The sequence below is a fragment of the Diuraphis noxia genome, unplaced genomic scaffold (assembly GCF_037042655.1).
Source record: "Diuraphis noxia isolate RWA-SAM2 unplaced genomic scaffold, SU_Dnox_SAM2 contig0004, whole genome shotgun sequence".
In the NCBI taxonomy this organism is placed as follows: domain Eukaryota; kingdom Metazoa; phylum Arthropoda; class Insecta; order Hemiptera; family Aphididae; genus Diuraphis; species Diuraphis noxia.
This window is the reverse complement of record NW_028301714.1, coordinates 18,575,356-18,588,849: the sequence shown is the minus strand read 5'-3', so window position 1 is coordinate 18,588,849 and position 13,494 is coordinate 18,575,356. Positions and strand designations below refer to the sequence as shown.

The 13,494-nt window shown below is 34.3% G+C and overlaps 1 protein-coding gene across 1 annotated transcript in view; it reads right to left on the bottom strand.

Moving 5' to 3' along the window:
* Window positions 1-13,494, bottom strand: part of fend (forked end) — a 119,941-nt gene that overhangs the window by 71,015 nt on the left and 35,432 nt on the right. The window contains exon 2 of the mRNA XM_089226660.1: window positions 8,868-8,924. Within this exon, the coding sequence (XP_089082786.1) occupies window positions 8,868-8,924 (57 nt within the window). The remainder of the gene's footprint in view (window positions 1-8,867; window positions 8,925-13,494) is intronic.

The window sequence follows — 13,494 nt, the reverse complement described above, 5'->3', positions numbered from 1 at the left end:
ATCTCAACAATTAAGAGTTGCCGGTAAAACCGATATTTTAATATTATTAAGGATAACACTTTATCGCCTACGCCGCGCTGTGCAGAATCTAGGACCCTTTGTAGTTTTAAGGGTACGGCGCAAGACCTCGCGAAGAGGATGATTACAAATTAGTCGCCACCACCCCAACCACTGGGGCAAGTATATAGGTTGGCTCTCGACGACCGAGTTTTGCGGCGGCGGACAAAAGACGGTCGGAGCGGGCCAAGATAAGCCGGCAAATTAATGGAGGTAAAACGTGGGCAAACAAAACTTTGCGTAGGACACGCGAACGGGACGCGACCTACGCCTGTGAATATATATATGTATGATGTATATATATATCGAGGGTAGTGGTCACGCACGTATATATATATGTATCATAATATAATGATATAGCTCCAGTCGAGTGCGTGGACCTCGGAGGGTCTGTGCAAAACACAAACACCGAAGAGATCAACTTTTAATTAACGTCTACCAGCATTTGACAATGGCGTTCATACACATAGTATATAATATATCGCAGTCCGTACACACGACATAATGATATAGGTGAATATTATCATAAAATATGTGGTATGACCAGTTTCGTTCAAAATTCTATTTACACGAATTAGCGTGAAAAAGACGTTTCGGCAGCATAATTTTTGTAACTATTACATAAATGATAACAAAAACAGTTTAAAAAATTTTCTAATAATTATAATATAACTGAATTTTAAGATCATAATATCACAATATAAAAGATATTTATTTTATAACTAAATTTTAATTTTATAATTTTTTTATTTTGTTATTTGAAAAAAATAAAATATTTTGTTGCATTTTAAAATCTATTAGTGAACAGTATAAATACGAATTATTCAGTACATCTGGTATATAGCATACCTACTTGTATTTTTAACAAATTTAAGACATTATGTATCCATATATCGGTAAGTAGTATATTGTTTTTTTTAAATAATCACATCATTAAAACTGCAGTTAACTTATATACAATTAAATTAATATAACTAACGAATATTACTTTATATTATTGTACGATACTACGATCTTTATGATTATTTATAAATTCTAAAGAACTGTTACATGTAGTATGTAACACTTAACTGTACATAATACTTTGCCTAAAAATTAAAATCAGTGTTTTTAAAAATTATTTTGTCGAAAACGGGAAACAAACCTAACTTTGGCAGAAAAGATTCAACGCCCGGGTGTTCAGATTTGCTTCAGAAAAAATCCAAATCACATAAATTACTAGCATGCTGTTAGTTGTATGCATTAAACACTGATCCGTGTCTTCGCGACCATAAAAATTGCATTAATTCACAGTACTGCATTATAATTTAATATTATACTACTATGAGGATTTACGCATTTTTTCGTGCTGACTTAAGCACGTGTAAACCGTGAACGCGACGCGGAGAGCACAGGTACGACGATAACAATAATTGCGCAGCGCTCGAAAAGAGTAAAATAATAATAATAATACGTAATATAACATTATAATATGATACATATGTAAACCCGTATACCTACAACCTACCTAATAATAATAATTGGAAGGTACGCGTCGTTCACGACGATCAAATTCGAAAATTATCGAGTGGTGGTCTCCGCCGGCGAACATTTATCGTTTATTATTGTTATTATGGTTTTTGACTGTTTTGTATTCTACTTATACATATACAACATACATACATATTATACATATACGAATAGGTACACGTGCAGTAGCTATCGTTTGTGTGTGTGTGTGTGTGTGTGAATGCGCGCATATTCCTCCGGCCGGAGACGAACGACGACGTGACCGCCGTTATGTATACCGATCGTGATGATATCAGAAAAACAAACGGTGCTCACTAAATTCTATCGCACGTGTGTTTGTGTGTGTGTATAATTTATACTGCGAGAAGTCATCTTCGAAGCGCGCATTGGTCACGGTCGCGCCGCCGTGTTATTTCGTGTGGGTTGTTCCCCCAACGAAAATAAAATACCGCCAACAATCTTAATGGCCAATATTATTGTTAACGTCAGCGTCTATTATTTAAGTTTTTTTAAAAAAAACACTATAACACTATATTATGTATAATTATTAATTTTTACGTATCTACCGTCTGCGGCACCAATAAGGTACTATAGCCTATAGGTATTATAACATTTGCGTTTTTAGTTTGGTGCGAATATCTATTTGTACGAAACTATATGACTACGTAGGTATCTAAATAATATACAGATTATTATACAGAGTGGCTAACCGTGTTATCCCGTGTTACGCGGAAATGTGTGAAAATAGTGACTCCACCCTGTATATAAATAGGTTCGCGTTCACATATCCATTTGAAAAAAAACCACTTGTTAATGTCATCGCGCACCTATTGTTATTAATTGTGCCGTCGTCGTCGTAGAGGTTATAATATGTGTCACCACGCGCTGCACAGGTCGTTAAATCTTTATTACGCGTGTACATTAAATTTAGAGTATAAATTCGCACTCATTATTACACGACTATTTTTTTTTCAACTTTTAATTTTGTACCGTGGATACTTAAATACTTATACATACATATATATATAAACTGTACTACCCGGAAAGTCCGTTATTGTTCCGGATTTTTATTCGTGTCGTTAAATTTTATAACGTTCGTTTCGTGTGTACATTAACGTGAGTGACTGCCCGCGCAAAAAAAATCCCACACGTAGTAATCAAAGAATTTCTGTAAAACCGCAGGAGACGGACGATTTTACATTACATAGATATATGAAACAGCGTGATGTACACAATATCAACGTTAATGCGTCGTCCAGAGCACTTCGGACACGTGTGACTCCGAAATGGACTTTTACACGCACAGCTGTACGATGTAATATATATAACATCATCGTCGGCGTATGAATGAAAAAGATTTAAGCAAAATAAAAAATCTCCTCCTTGAATGTCGTTCGACCCGTCAACCGTGCCTATATTTATACACATTTTATACGTCTGAAATCGTTTTATACATAAATATACGTTTTAGGTGGGTCTATCGGTGCATGTCAACGGTCAACCGCTGCTAGTCATATTATGTTTTAATACGCGTGTAGAATACAAATCGGAAAGCATATACACACTCATAATAATAAAATATAGGTACCTACATCGCTGACGTCGAAAAATATTTCTATAAAACATATTACACGCCATAATAAATTACATCATGTTACGCGTACAATACCCGAAAAACGTATTCACTAAGAAGTTTTAAACGCCAAAATCTTTACCGATACATAATAAGCCGTAAGGTTTTTTTACGCTTATCGATCGATTGCTACTAAAAATATTGTAAAAGAAAATAATAATAATACGAAAATGTCTCTGTAGGATTTTCAAACTTTATTTTTAGGTCAACGCGCTTTTATATACTTAAACAATAAATTATTCCGGAATCACGGTCGATTAAATACGATTTCGTTGAAGAGTATTCACGCCCTGGTGAAATCTATTCCGCGAATAATATATGCATATCCTAAAATGCGAAAAACATGTTATAATATAATATATTATATTAATATTCCGCTGTCCAAAATGTGACATATTATTATTTTAATCGAGGAAAGTGGAATACACGCATCGGCAGAACACGTATGATATAATATAATATAATCGTATCGACTGCTGTTTAAATTTGAATCGTGTGTATTGTTTCATTTACAGCCGAGTTCACGCATGTCAAGAGAGCACGATTTATATATTATTATTTTAGAATGGTTCAGTCCGCTTTTTGATATATATATATATATATATTAAAATAATACTGCATGGTCGAAAACCCTTTGGAACGTGCTATACGCGTGCAGCGTCCCGCAAGGTCTCAGACCTAAATACACGTACACATATTAGGAAGTAACCGAATTGGTTTCCTTTTGGAAATATAACGGTATTAAAATTATCCCAAATTCGCGAGAGCACTTATCACAAAAGTAATTTTTACATCATCACGATTGGTTCAACGACGAAAAATTTTTAGGTATAAAACTTTATAAGAAACTAGGTACATATAAGGTATATCCGGTGTATATCATGTGTTATTTGAACTGTTAAGTAATCTATTTACACACTTTGTATCTATACATAATAAGCTATGGTAGTATTATAGTTTATATTTTATATGGATTAATTATACATACGTAAACGCTAAACATGATTTTATCCTACGAATAATTGCTTAAAATCAAACTTTAACAACTAAGTTAAAATCCTCAACTATGTAGGTAAATATTTGGGCAAGCGAGACACGGGAATCGCGATTAAGTTTGCGGAGAATTAAATTAGACGCTGCAGCAGAGTGGGGAACTGTGTAATTCGGCCAGTGGGGTAGAATATCGGTATAACCAATTGGGTATCAGCCTGCAGCACATACACGATACATATATATTACATATATATAAGTCGTCTAGGTTTTATCCTTTTCACGATACACACAATCTAATCGTGTACTAGACATTATACTCTCATACATGTACGAGCGCCTACACACACACCCTACGCTCGAGTGCTCGTTATCAAAGCGTATACCGAGAACGGACGAGGAGAAAAAGAGACCGAACAAATTATATTATAATATAAAATACGGTATATTAGTTGCCAGAGTCACAACCGTGACCGTTCGCATACGGGATGAAATAATAATATTTGTGTGAGACGGGACTACTGTTGTACACTGTGACGATAAACAGAGGCTGTTTTGATTGCCCGCGAGGGTTGGAAACGGAACCCACTGACAAATGAAACGAAACACTCTGTGCATTACACCATCGCGTACGTATATGTATGCGAACGTAATAGACACATGTTTTATTTCCTTCACTGATATAATAATTTACAATATAATATAATATATTATCATAATATACTTATATTGATTCCGTTTGCGTCCGTTTCGGCAAACTCTTGTTTTTTGAAAAAAAAAACGACCAACAGATATAATCTCAGATTTCTATACTCGAAAAACCTTTTACCACGCCAGATCAAAACGTTTTCTTATGGACAAAAAAAATTTAAAACACCGGTCTTCGTTATTATATCGTGGATATTAATCAATTCGATTTGTACGTATATGAAACAACGGCCCCAATAAACGTCCTCATGAAAGACGTTTTCGGTGTCATTTCCTGTATCATATGTACTCGTATTATGTGTATTTATAACGACATATAATATTATGCACTGACCTGCAACGTGGCGTATAGACTAATCGACTAGGCGTAACGACATAAAAAAGCATTTTATAAATAATCGAGTAGGCCTATTATAACTCCCATAAATATAGTATAGTAGATATCTATAATAGAACATAACGATATAAATACTTGATACTATATTCCGTTTCACGTAAAGAAGATTTCAAAAACTATTGATATTTTTGAAAATATTTTGTAACACAAAACAACGTTTAAAAAAAATTACATTTTTTACTATTTTCAAACTTATTACTATTTTGAAATTTATATCCTTAAGTTAAATATTATTCTGAGACTATTGATCCATATAAATCGAATTTTGGACGAGTTGTTCACGAGTTATAAAATAATTTAATGTTTAAATGAGTGAAGACTAAGATGAAAACGATACTTCAGTAATTCACTCATCTTAAAATTAAATATTAGTTTTTATTTATATATAATGAGCAGCTTGTCCAAAATTTGATTTTTATAGATTCAATAAAATACTCCTACTAATATTCATTTTAGAAATATTAAATCAAAAATATGTTCCTATATGCATGTATTCAGAAATCATAGTGTTTTCTGAAATGATGCGTGTGTCTTACGTTAAATGGATCACCCTATATGTATAAGTTATATACATATTAATGTTATATTATATTTTATTATCTATCATATATGTGCCTACTATATACGAATGTAACAATAAAATGTAGTGTCTGATACACGATTTTAATAATTAGGTCGAATATAATATCCTCAGCTTTTGACACGGTTATGATTTCACTCTCGCGCATTTCGACCTTTTATTCCGACAAGAAAGGGTTCACCGACGACGGTTTCGGTATTATTATACATACATCGTGCAGTATTCCGCCCCGCACACCAAACTATTATATATATGCGTGTGTATACATCGGATGTTATGATATTTATAACAATATGTATAGGTTGCAGTGTTAGCGAACAACAAAGTATAAATAGGGTGCTCATGGGGTTGTTGTAAAAAAAAAAGAAACATCGGGTGCAGTGCCATGTCATGGCAGGAACAGTCGTGTCTGCACGCAGGATCAAAAAAACGGATAAAAGTAGCTCGACGTCATGCTCCACAAGGATAAGAGATCATTGATGTCGTATCGTTCACAGTTTTAGGCAGGAAATACAGTGACTGTCATTATATAACGCGGCTTTATTTCACCAACAAAATCCCACCGTCGCCGAATCAAGCCAACGAAATCCGCGTAAAATATAAAACGCGATGGGTCACAGACGTTGAAATGACTTCAGAAATCAAGTAACACGCGAAAATCCGTTTTGACGTGCGTATCGCGCGGACGTTCTACACCAGCCACATCAGTCATTAAGTTATAAACATTAAGCACCTTCCGAAGCGTAAAATATTTTTGTCATGATATCATAGTTATAAGGTAACATACTATGATATCAAATATTATAGTATATGACATGGTCTGCTCGGTTCGACGGGTCCCATTATAAAAAAAACGTCTCTCAACGGACGTCCGTATGGCATTCTCGGGATATTAAGTCGTTTTCCAAAACGGCTCGTCCCGTTGACGTGCAATCAAACAATCAAGATACAGATATGCTCACGCACATAAACCGTGCTGCGTCGAAGAGCAGATGTGCGAAATATTTCAAAACACAACAAAGGGTAGTAATAAATCCGCATGACAAATACGTTTATAATTCGTGGTCGTATATGGATACCTGGATATTGGTATATAATATATTATAATGGGCGACAAAGAAGCGGATATACCGTGCACGGTGGCGACCGTGACTAATAATATTATTCCGACCGGGGTACGACGGCGGTACGGCATAACGAGATCGTACGTATTTGTTTATTTCAATGGAAATATTATATAGGTGTCAGGAACAAAAAAACTCGTATACGGGTCAAATCCCTTGGAATTCCTTGGCACGCACATAAGCGCACACAATCGTACGTTATATATTATACGCGTATATATAACAATAATATACTAATGTATATTCTTATTATTATACTATGTTACACCTCGGCAGTGGCAACGCGAGGCGGATGGACGGGACTGCGTAGCACCTGGTCGCTATCAAACAGGCTCGTATATTAGTATTATGCTTTAACGCGTTCTTTCACCGACGTCGACGGATTATAGCGAATATGCGTATGTATAACCTGTAGCCTGTATACCTTGTATATATTATCTATAATGTGCCGACCCCACAAATAAGACGGTTTGTTTGCTCGTTTTGTATTCGGAAACCAATTGCCGCGCTGAGCACACAGCACATACATAACACACAAAACATAACGCGTTTAGTAGGCGTATAATAATAATAATAATAATCATAAAAAAAAGGCGGTGGTGCGTAAAAGGCCAATTTCCTAGGTGGAAAACCAGGTGTGAATGTCTCCGCGCGATATGTTGCTGCCATTCACTATAAGTTTCCAGGGTTCGACTATATAGGTATACATATTCCTCCACGCGAACGCACGCACGCACACACACCCTCGATATGCGCAGTTATACAATAATACCGCCGCGGGAGTTTATACGTGCAGTATAATATAATAATATGTATGTCTACTGCTTGTATTGTCGTTGTACGATCGATTTGCAAAGAAAAACGCACCGAATGACACCTATTAGAAGGGAAATGTGCGCTCCGAGGACTGTTATTAGTGACGATTCGGCTGTACATAACTGGCAGCAGGGCCCGCTGCACGAAACCGCCGAAATTGGTCTCGGAGTGTACAACCATATTCTATACGCCTATATGTTATAATGTGTACGCATTTAACGAGTTATGTGCAAAATTATACGCGTTTACATAATGCGAGTGATTATTGGATATAATAACCGTATACGTCTGACATTATTATAATTATTATTATTATCATATCGCAGAGAAGACGCGGTGACGATTACGACGCTCAATAAACGACGAGTAAAATGTTCGCACCAACTACGCACATTATGTTGTATTATTATATTATGTAATACGCGTAGTCGCGGACTATATGGGGGAACAAACTATATTACGTGCTGTATAATGTGTGCTATAAAAATAGGCGTAGGTACATTTTTCTTCGGTATTCAACACCGGTAAAACGAAGTTATATATAAATGTGCTATAATATATTATTATAGTATAGTTGTGACGATAGCGCTATAAAAATGCATTAAAAAAGACGCGAACAGGGGTGGATTTCAATTATTTTTTTTTCTCACTTGATAATAGAAAAATCTTACGGCACTCTATAATACACAACGATTTGATTTTGTTACGAAGTCTGTAAAAATAGTCAATACAGACATATAATTTATTGTATACAATATTATAATATAATATGTTTAATGTGTTATATATTATAACATACTCGTACGCATACGTTTATTACCATCATCCGAAAACTGCCCGAGCTCAGTTTTCGTATACGATTTTTGTTAATCGAATACTATTGCGTTACTTTGATATTATATCATTAATATTTTAAATCCTATTCATAAGTAACAATTCTGGGTTATCTCTAGGTTAGCTGCAGCTATATATTTAATTTTAAATGATATTTAAGCGACGTGTAAAACAAATTATCCATAAATAAGTAAAATATAGGTGTATATAAAGACTCACCTTCCAGCAATCCGATTTCTTCTCACATTCCGTGGCTTCGACGTCTCTGGGTACCAACTGAAACATTAACAACGAAAATCGAGTAATTAATAATGTATATTATTATACATATAGGTAGTTGCACCGCATAATATATGAGTTCCTGCGTGTTTGGCTAGAAGGAGGAGGAACCAGAGATGACTAATGTTATATAATATTAAATCACATATATCGCATATACGCATCTATAATAATATATACTCTCCACCGTTTGGGGAATTGACTTTGTGCCTGGAAATCTCCGTAGGGAATTACATGCACGAGTATATAATATACAGTTTCTAGGGGCGGGGACGTAAGGGTTGATTCCGATGACTGCAACACACGGACAATCAAAGGTATATCTTTTAATCCCACCGATCTCGTGAAACAACAGCGGTGCGACGATAAATATTATATTAAAATATACACTAAAATATCGTTTGCACGGTTGCTGTACACGCTGCAAACGATGGTGTATGTTGTTTAATAATTTAATATCTATCAAACTACAATACATACTGATGATAAAAATAATATACTACATATAAATAATTTGTAAACGAAAAACCTAGTGAATTATAATATATTATAATAATATACCACGAGCGATGGTTATTCGCATCATACAAGATATTTTCAAAATATTTAATAAACACATTATTATAAGAATTAATTAAAAGCGCGTTTTATAGCTGTGTGGAGTATACTAAATTGTTAATGTTTGAAACCTTATAAGGTCAGCACGTTTTCACGTCAGACTTAACTCAATTTTATTTTTAAAAATATTTTAGTGTTCGATGCATTGAAGTTAACAAGTTGTCATTATTTGTACCAACTAACACTTGGTTATCTCTGTTATGGTAAAAATCTGTTTGTATATAATATGTATATTTTTTATTAAAATAACAATTTAAAAAAAGGCACATCACTTTTTTAATAAGTTAAAAAAAATTTGATAATATAACTTTTAAATCCATTACAATGAACATTCATCCTAATGATGACATTCGTTGGAAAAACACCCAAGTATACGTAATATGTTTAACTATATACGTGTGTATCATATTACGTTGATTATATATCTTTCGGATCTCGAGAAACTTCTAGTTAGCGATAATTAACCAGCTCTGTAGCTCGTGTATATGCGCCTACTCCATACGCCGACGACGAGGCGTAATATAATTAAAAATCCTACGATTTCAAAGGACGAGCGAATTACCACGGTATACGGCAAGTATTATGTATACAACAATGGGATATGGCATTAAGAGCACCAAGAATATAGTACATTTTTCACTGCGGGGTCGTATAATATTTTCTGTCCAAAAACATACAATATTTAATATTATTATCAATGAATAATAATAATATTTGAAAAAAAACCCAAATCGTGAATAATCGTGCGGAATAATTTCCGTAGTAAGTTGTATTCCTGGTTTCAATAAGATTCGTTAAATATTAATGCGAAATAATAACATAATAAACAGTATAATTTATTTATCCTATTTATAACCGAGTCTACAGCGCTATGCCGCTATATAATTATATAATGATATATATAAGTAAATAAGGGAGAGATCACATTTTCAAACGATAGTCTGAACACATAATAATAATGATAATACAAATGATATATCGACTTTTTTTATAAGAGTTTTTGCGTCGTTATAGTATATCATCACAACAACAAAATTATAATATATAGGTGTATGCAACGACCGACCGGTAAAAATAATTCTGACGGCTATAAGGGGACGCATATAATAATATAGTAAATTTATCCGAACCGTCATCAAGGGGAGCTGATATTATATGTTTTATCGGAGCCGTTTCAAACGGCAAAACTTCCGGGCGGGGACAACTGCGGGGACAAAGCTCCGATGGCGATTCGGGCGGATTCACGTATATATAACATAATGGCTTTCGGAACACGTTAGCGTCGCAGTGTTTCCGCCCCCGCCGCCTATCTGCCTCGACCTTGGAAAACGAAAAACAATAGCACAGCGCTCGGTTTAATTGGCATTTGTCACTATATAATATACATACGCGCGTGCGAATACACACACAAACAGTCATATTAGGCCCCTTCTAAATCCCGTCCCGTTATATTGCGATGAACTAACGAGTGGCTTATAAATATATATGCCCAGTAATACGCACATAATATATTTTATTTATTTTGTTATTATTAATAAAGCCTAAAACCTAAAGCCTCAACAGCTAAGGTTATTAGCTTACAATATTTACAATATTAATATGAAATTCTGAAATATTACCGTATGGTATAAGGTAGAGAAAAAAAACAAAGAAAATAGAATTAGATAAGGTTATAAAGTTTGATCATTTTTAGAAAAGTTATGATTTTGTTGGAGTGTTCATGATCAATCCCAAGTGCTTCAAATAGGTGATCTGGCGAATGGTGATGGTTAAGGGTGTTCTGGTATCTCCAAATTACGGCAGAATAGAAGGACATGTTAGACCGTTAGAACTTTCCTACAGATTTCTCCTAATATCCCCTATTAGTCTGCAGGTTCTTCGCGTTTCATGAGGAAACAATGTGTAAGCCAAGTATATGCCCACATAATATATTATAATATGTATATACATCCCCCGAAAGCGTGAGAAGCAACAATCGAACAGTATTATTATTATTATTATTATAATTATTCATATTACAGAAGAGTCATTCTGTAAATTTTATTATGATTGGCAAAAAACTGGAGGGTTGGTAATGTATATAATAGTGTACTATTCGAGTTGGGAACGAAATACAATTGTGATATTGGTCGATATAACTGTATATGTACCTATATATGATATATTATATTGAGCTATCGCGTTGCATGTAGAGAACGTGGTTATACATATCTGAAATACGTGTTTGGAAGATGAGAGAAAAATTTAATTTTCTATCGTTTCCGGCGTACTCATATGTGCTGGATCCACAGTCGGTGCAGTGCAGACGATGATTCTTTATACGTATATATATATATATATATATATATATATAGGTACAGCCATACAGGTCGCAGAAACCTATACATACATACCAATAATAATTAAAATTACTGAACACTGTTTGACAACGATAGTCCTATATCATGATACATATTATTATTACAAACTATTTTACTTCTTTCATAGTGAAATAATTAAATAACACTAACCTATATAATATCCTAATAATACCTAATAATAACCGCATCAACTGCAATGAACTTTATATTGTATAAGATACAAGTGATGTTGAGGTGGTATTATTCTGCGGAGGGTACGTTTTTGTTTTGTCGATATCATTAAATAGCATTCGCGTCATATCTGCAGGTAAGGGATGACAAATTTGTACTCTATATATATTGGCGTCCGCTCGTAATATAATTGCTACGATACCTATATAGTATATATATATATATATATATATACGACGATTTAAAATTCACGATTCTCGCCAGGGCAATTCGATTCGTCAAGTGGTATTCGAAAAAAAAGGACTAATTAGCGTGTCGTTCCATTGTTGCTTTATTTATTTATTACTTTTTTTTTCTATACCTCCCCGAATCGTTTTTAATTGGCATATAAATCAAAGAGAAACGCACATCGGACATCGGAAACCGCGGCGAGGCAATAAAAATGCAAAAACCCTCCCTAAAAAGTTGCCCCCTCGGGAAATTCGAGAGCACGGCGATTTCGCAGTTGTTTTTCCCCTTTACTGATTTGGACACACAAAAAAAAGTTAATAACGGTGTTTTTTTTATTTTCCTACGAAATTAAGCCCATAATTTATAAAGTATTTTTAACTATACAGATTTAATTCTACCGGTGTGGTTTTATTATCGCTTGTACAGCATATCGGATTAACATTCTCTACGTATCATCCCAAACATCCTACACCCACCTACCCTTCTAACCTGTACACAGTTCTGGACCATGAGTTGTAGAGAAAAAAAATGAATTTTTACAATATAGTAGGATTTATATAGGTTTAGATATTTGAATTCTAAATAAGTTTAATTGTACCTATTAAAATATGCATAATACAGTAAATATTTAATTACGTACTATTATAATTTATAATATATATGACGAAGTCCGTGTTCGAGTACCTATTTATATACACAAAATTCAGTAAATATAATGTTTTCTATTCCTGTTAATTTCGGTCACTTTAATTTATGTAACAGAAAGTTGCGGCTGCAGCAGATGACTATAATTACACCGTAGGATATTTGACGAATATATATATCGTTCGAGGCTTAAAGCCAACTGAATATTCTATAGGTACCTACGGCTTTTAATAATTTTGATATTTTGCTACACATACATTACACAACGCGAAAACAGTACATGGCAGACCGATATATAACGTCACATTTGTCGGGCAGTGTACACACGCATGCAACGGAATACAATAATAATAATAAAGTGTATATATATAACGACTCTGAACGCAATGCTGCAAGACATCGAGCTAGAGAGTCGGGAAATGGCTCGTAATAAAGGGACGAAATTAACTCGACGGCGTATATTCGTTAATGTTTTGTTTTTAGAACCCTCTCCCCCCCTCGTCATCCGTTCAATCGCCCACACCGACGGGGACGTGAAAACT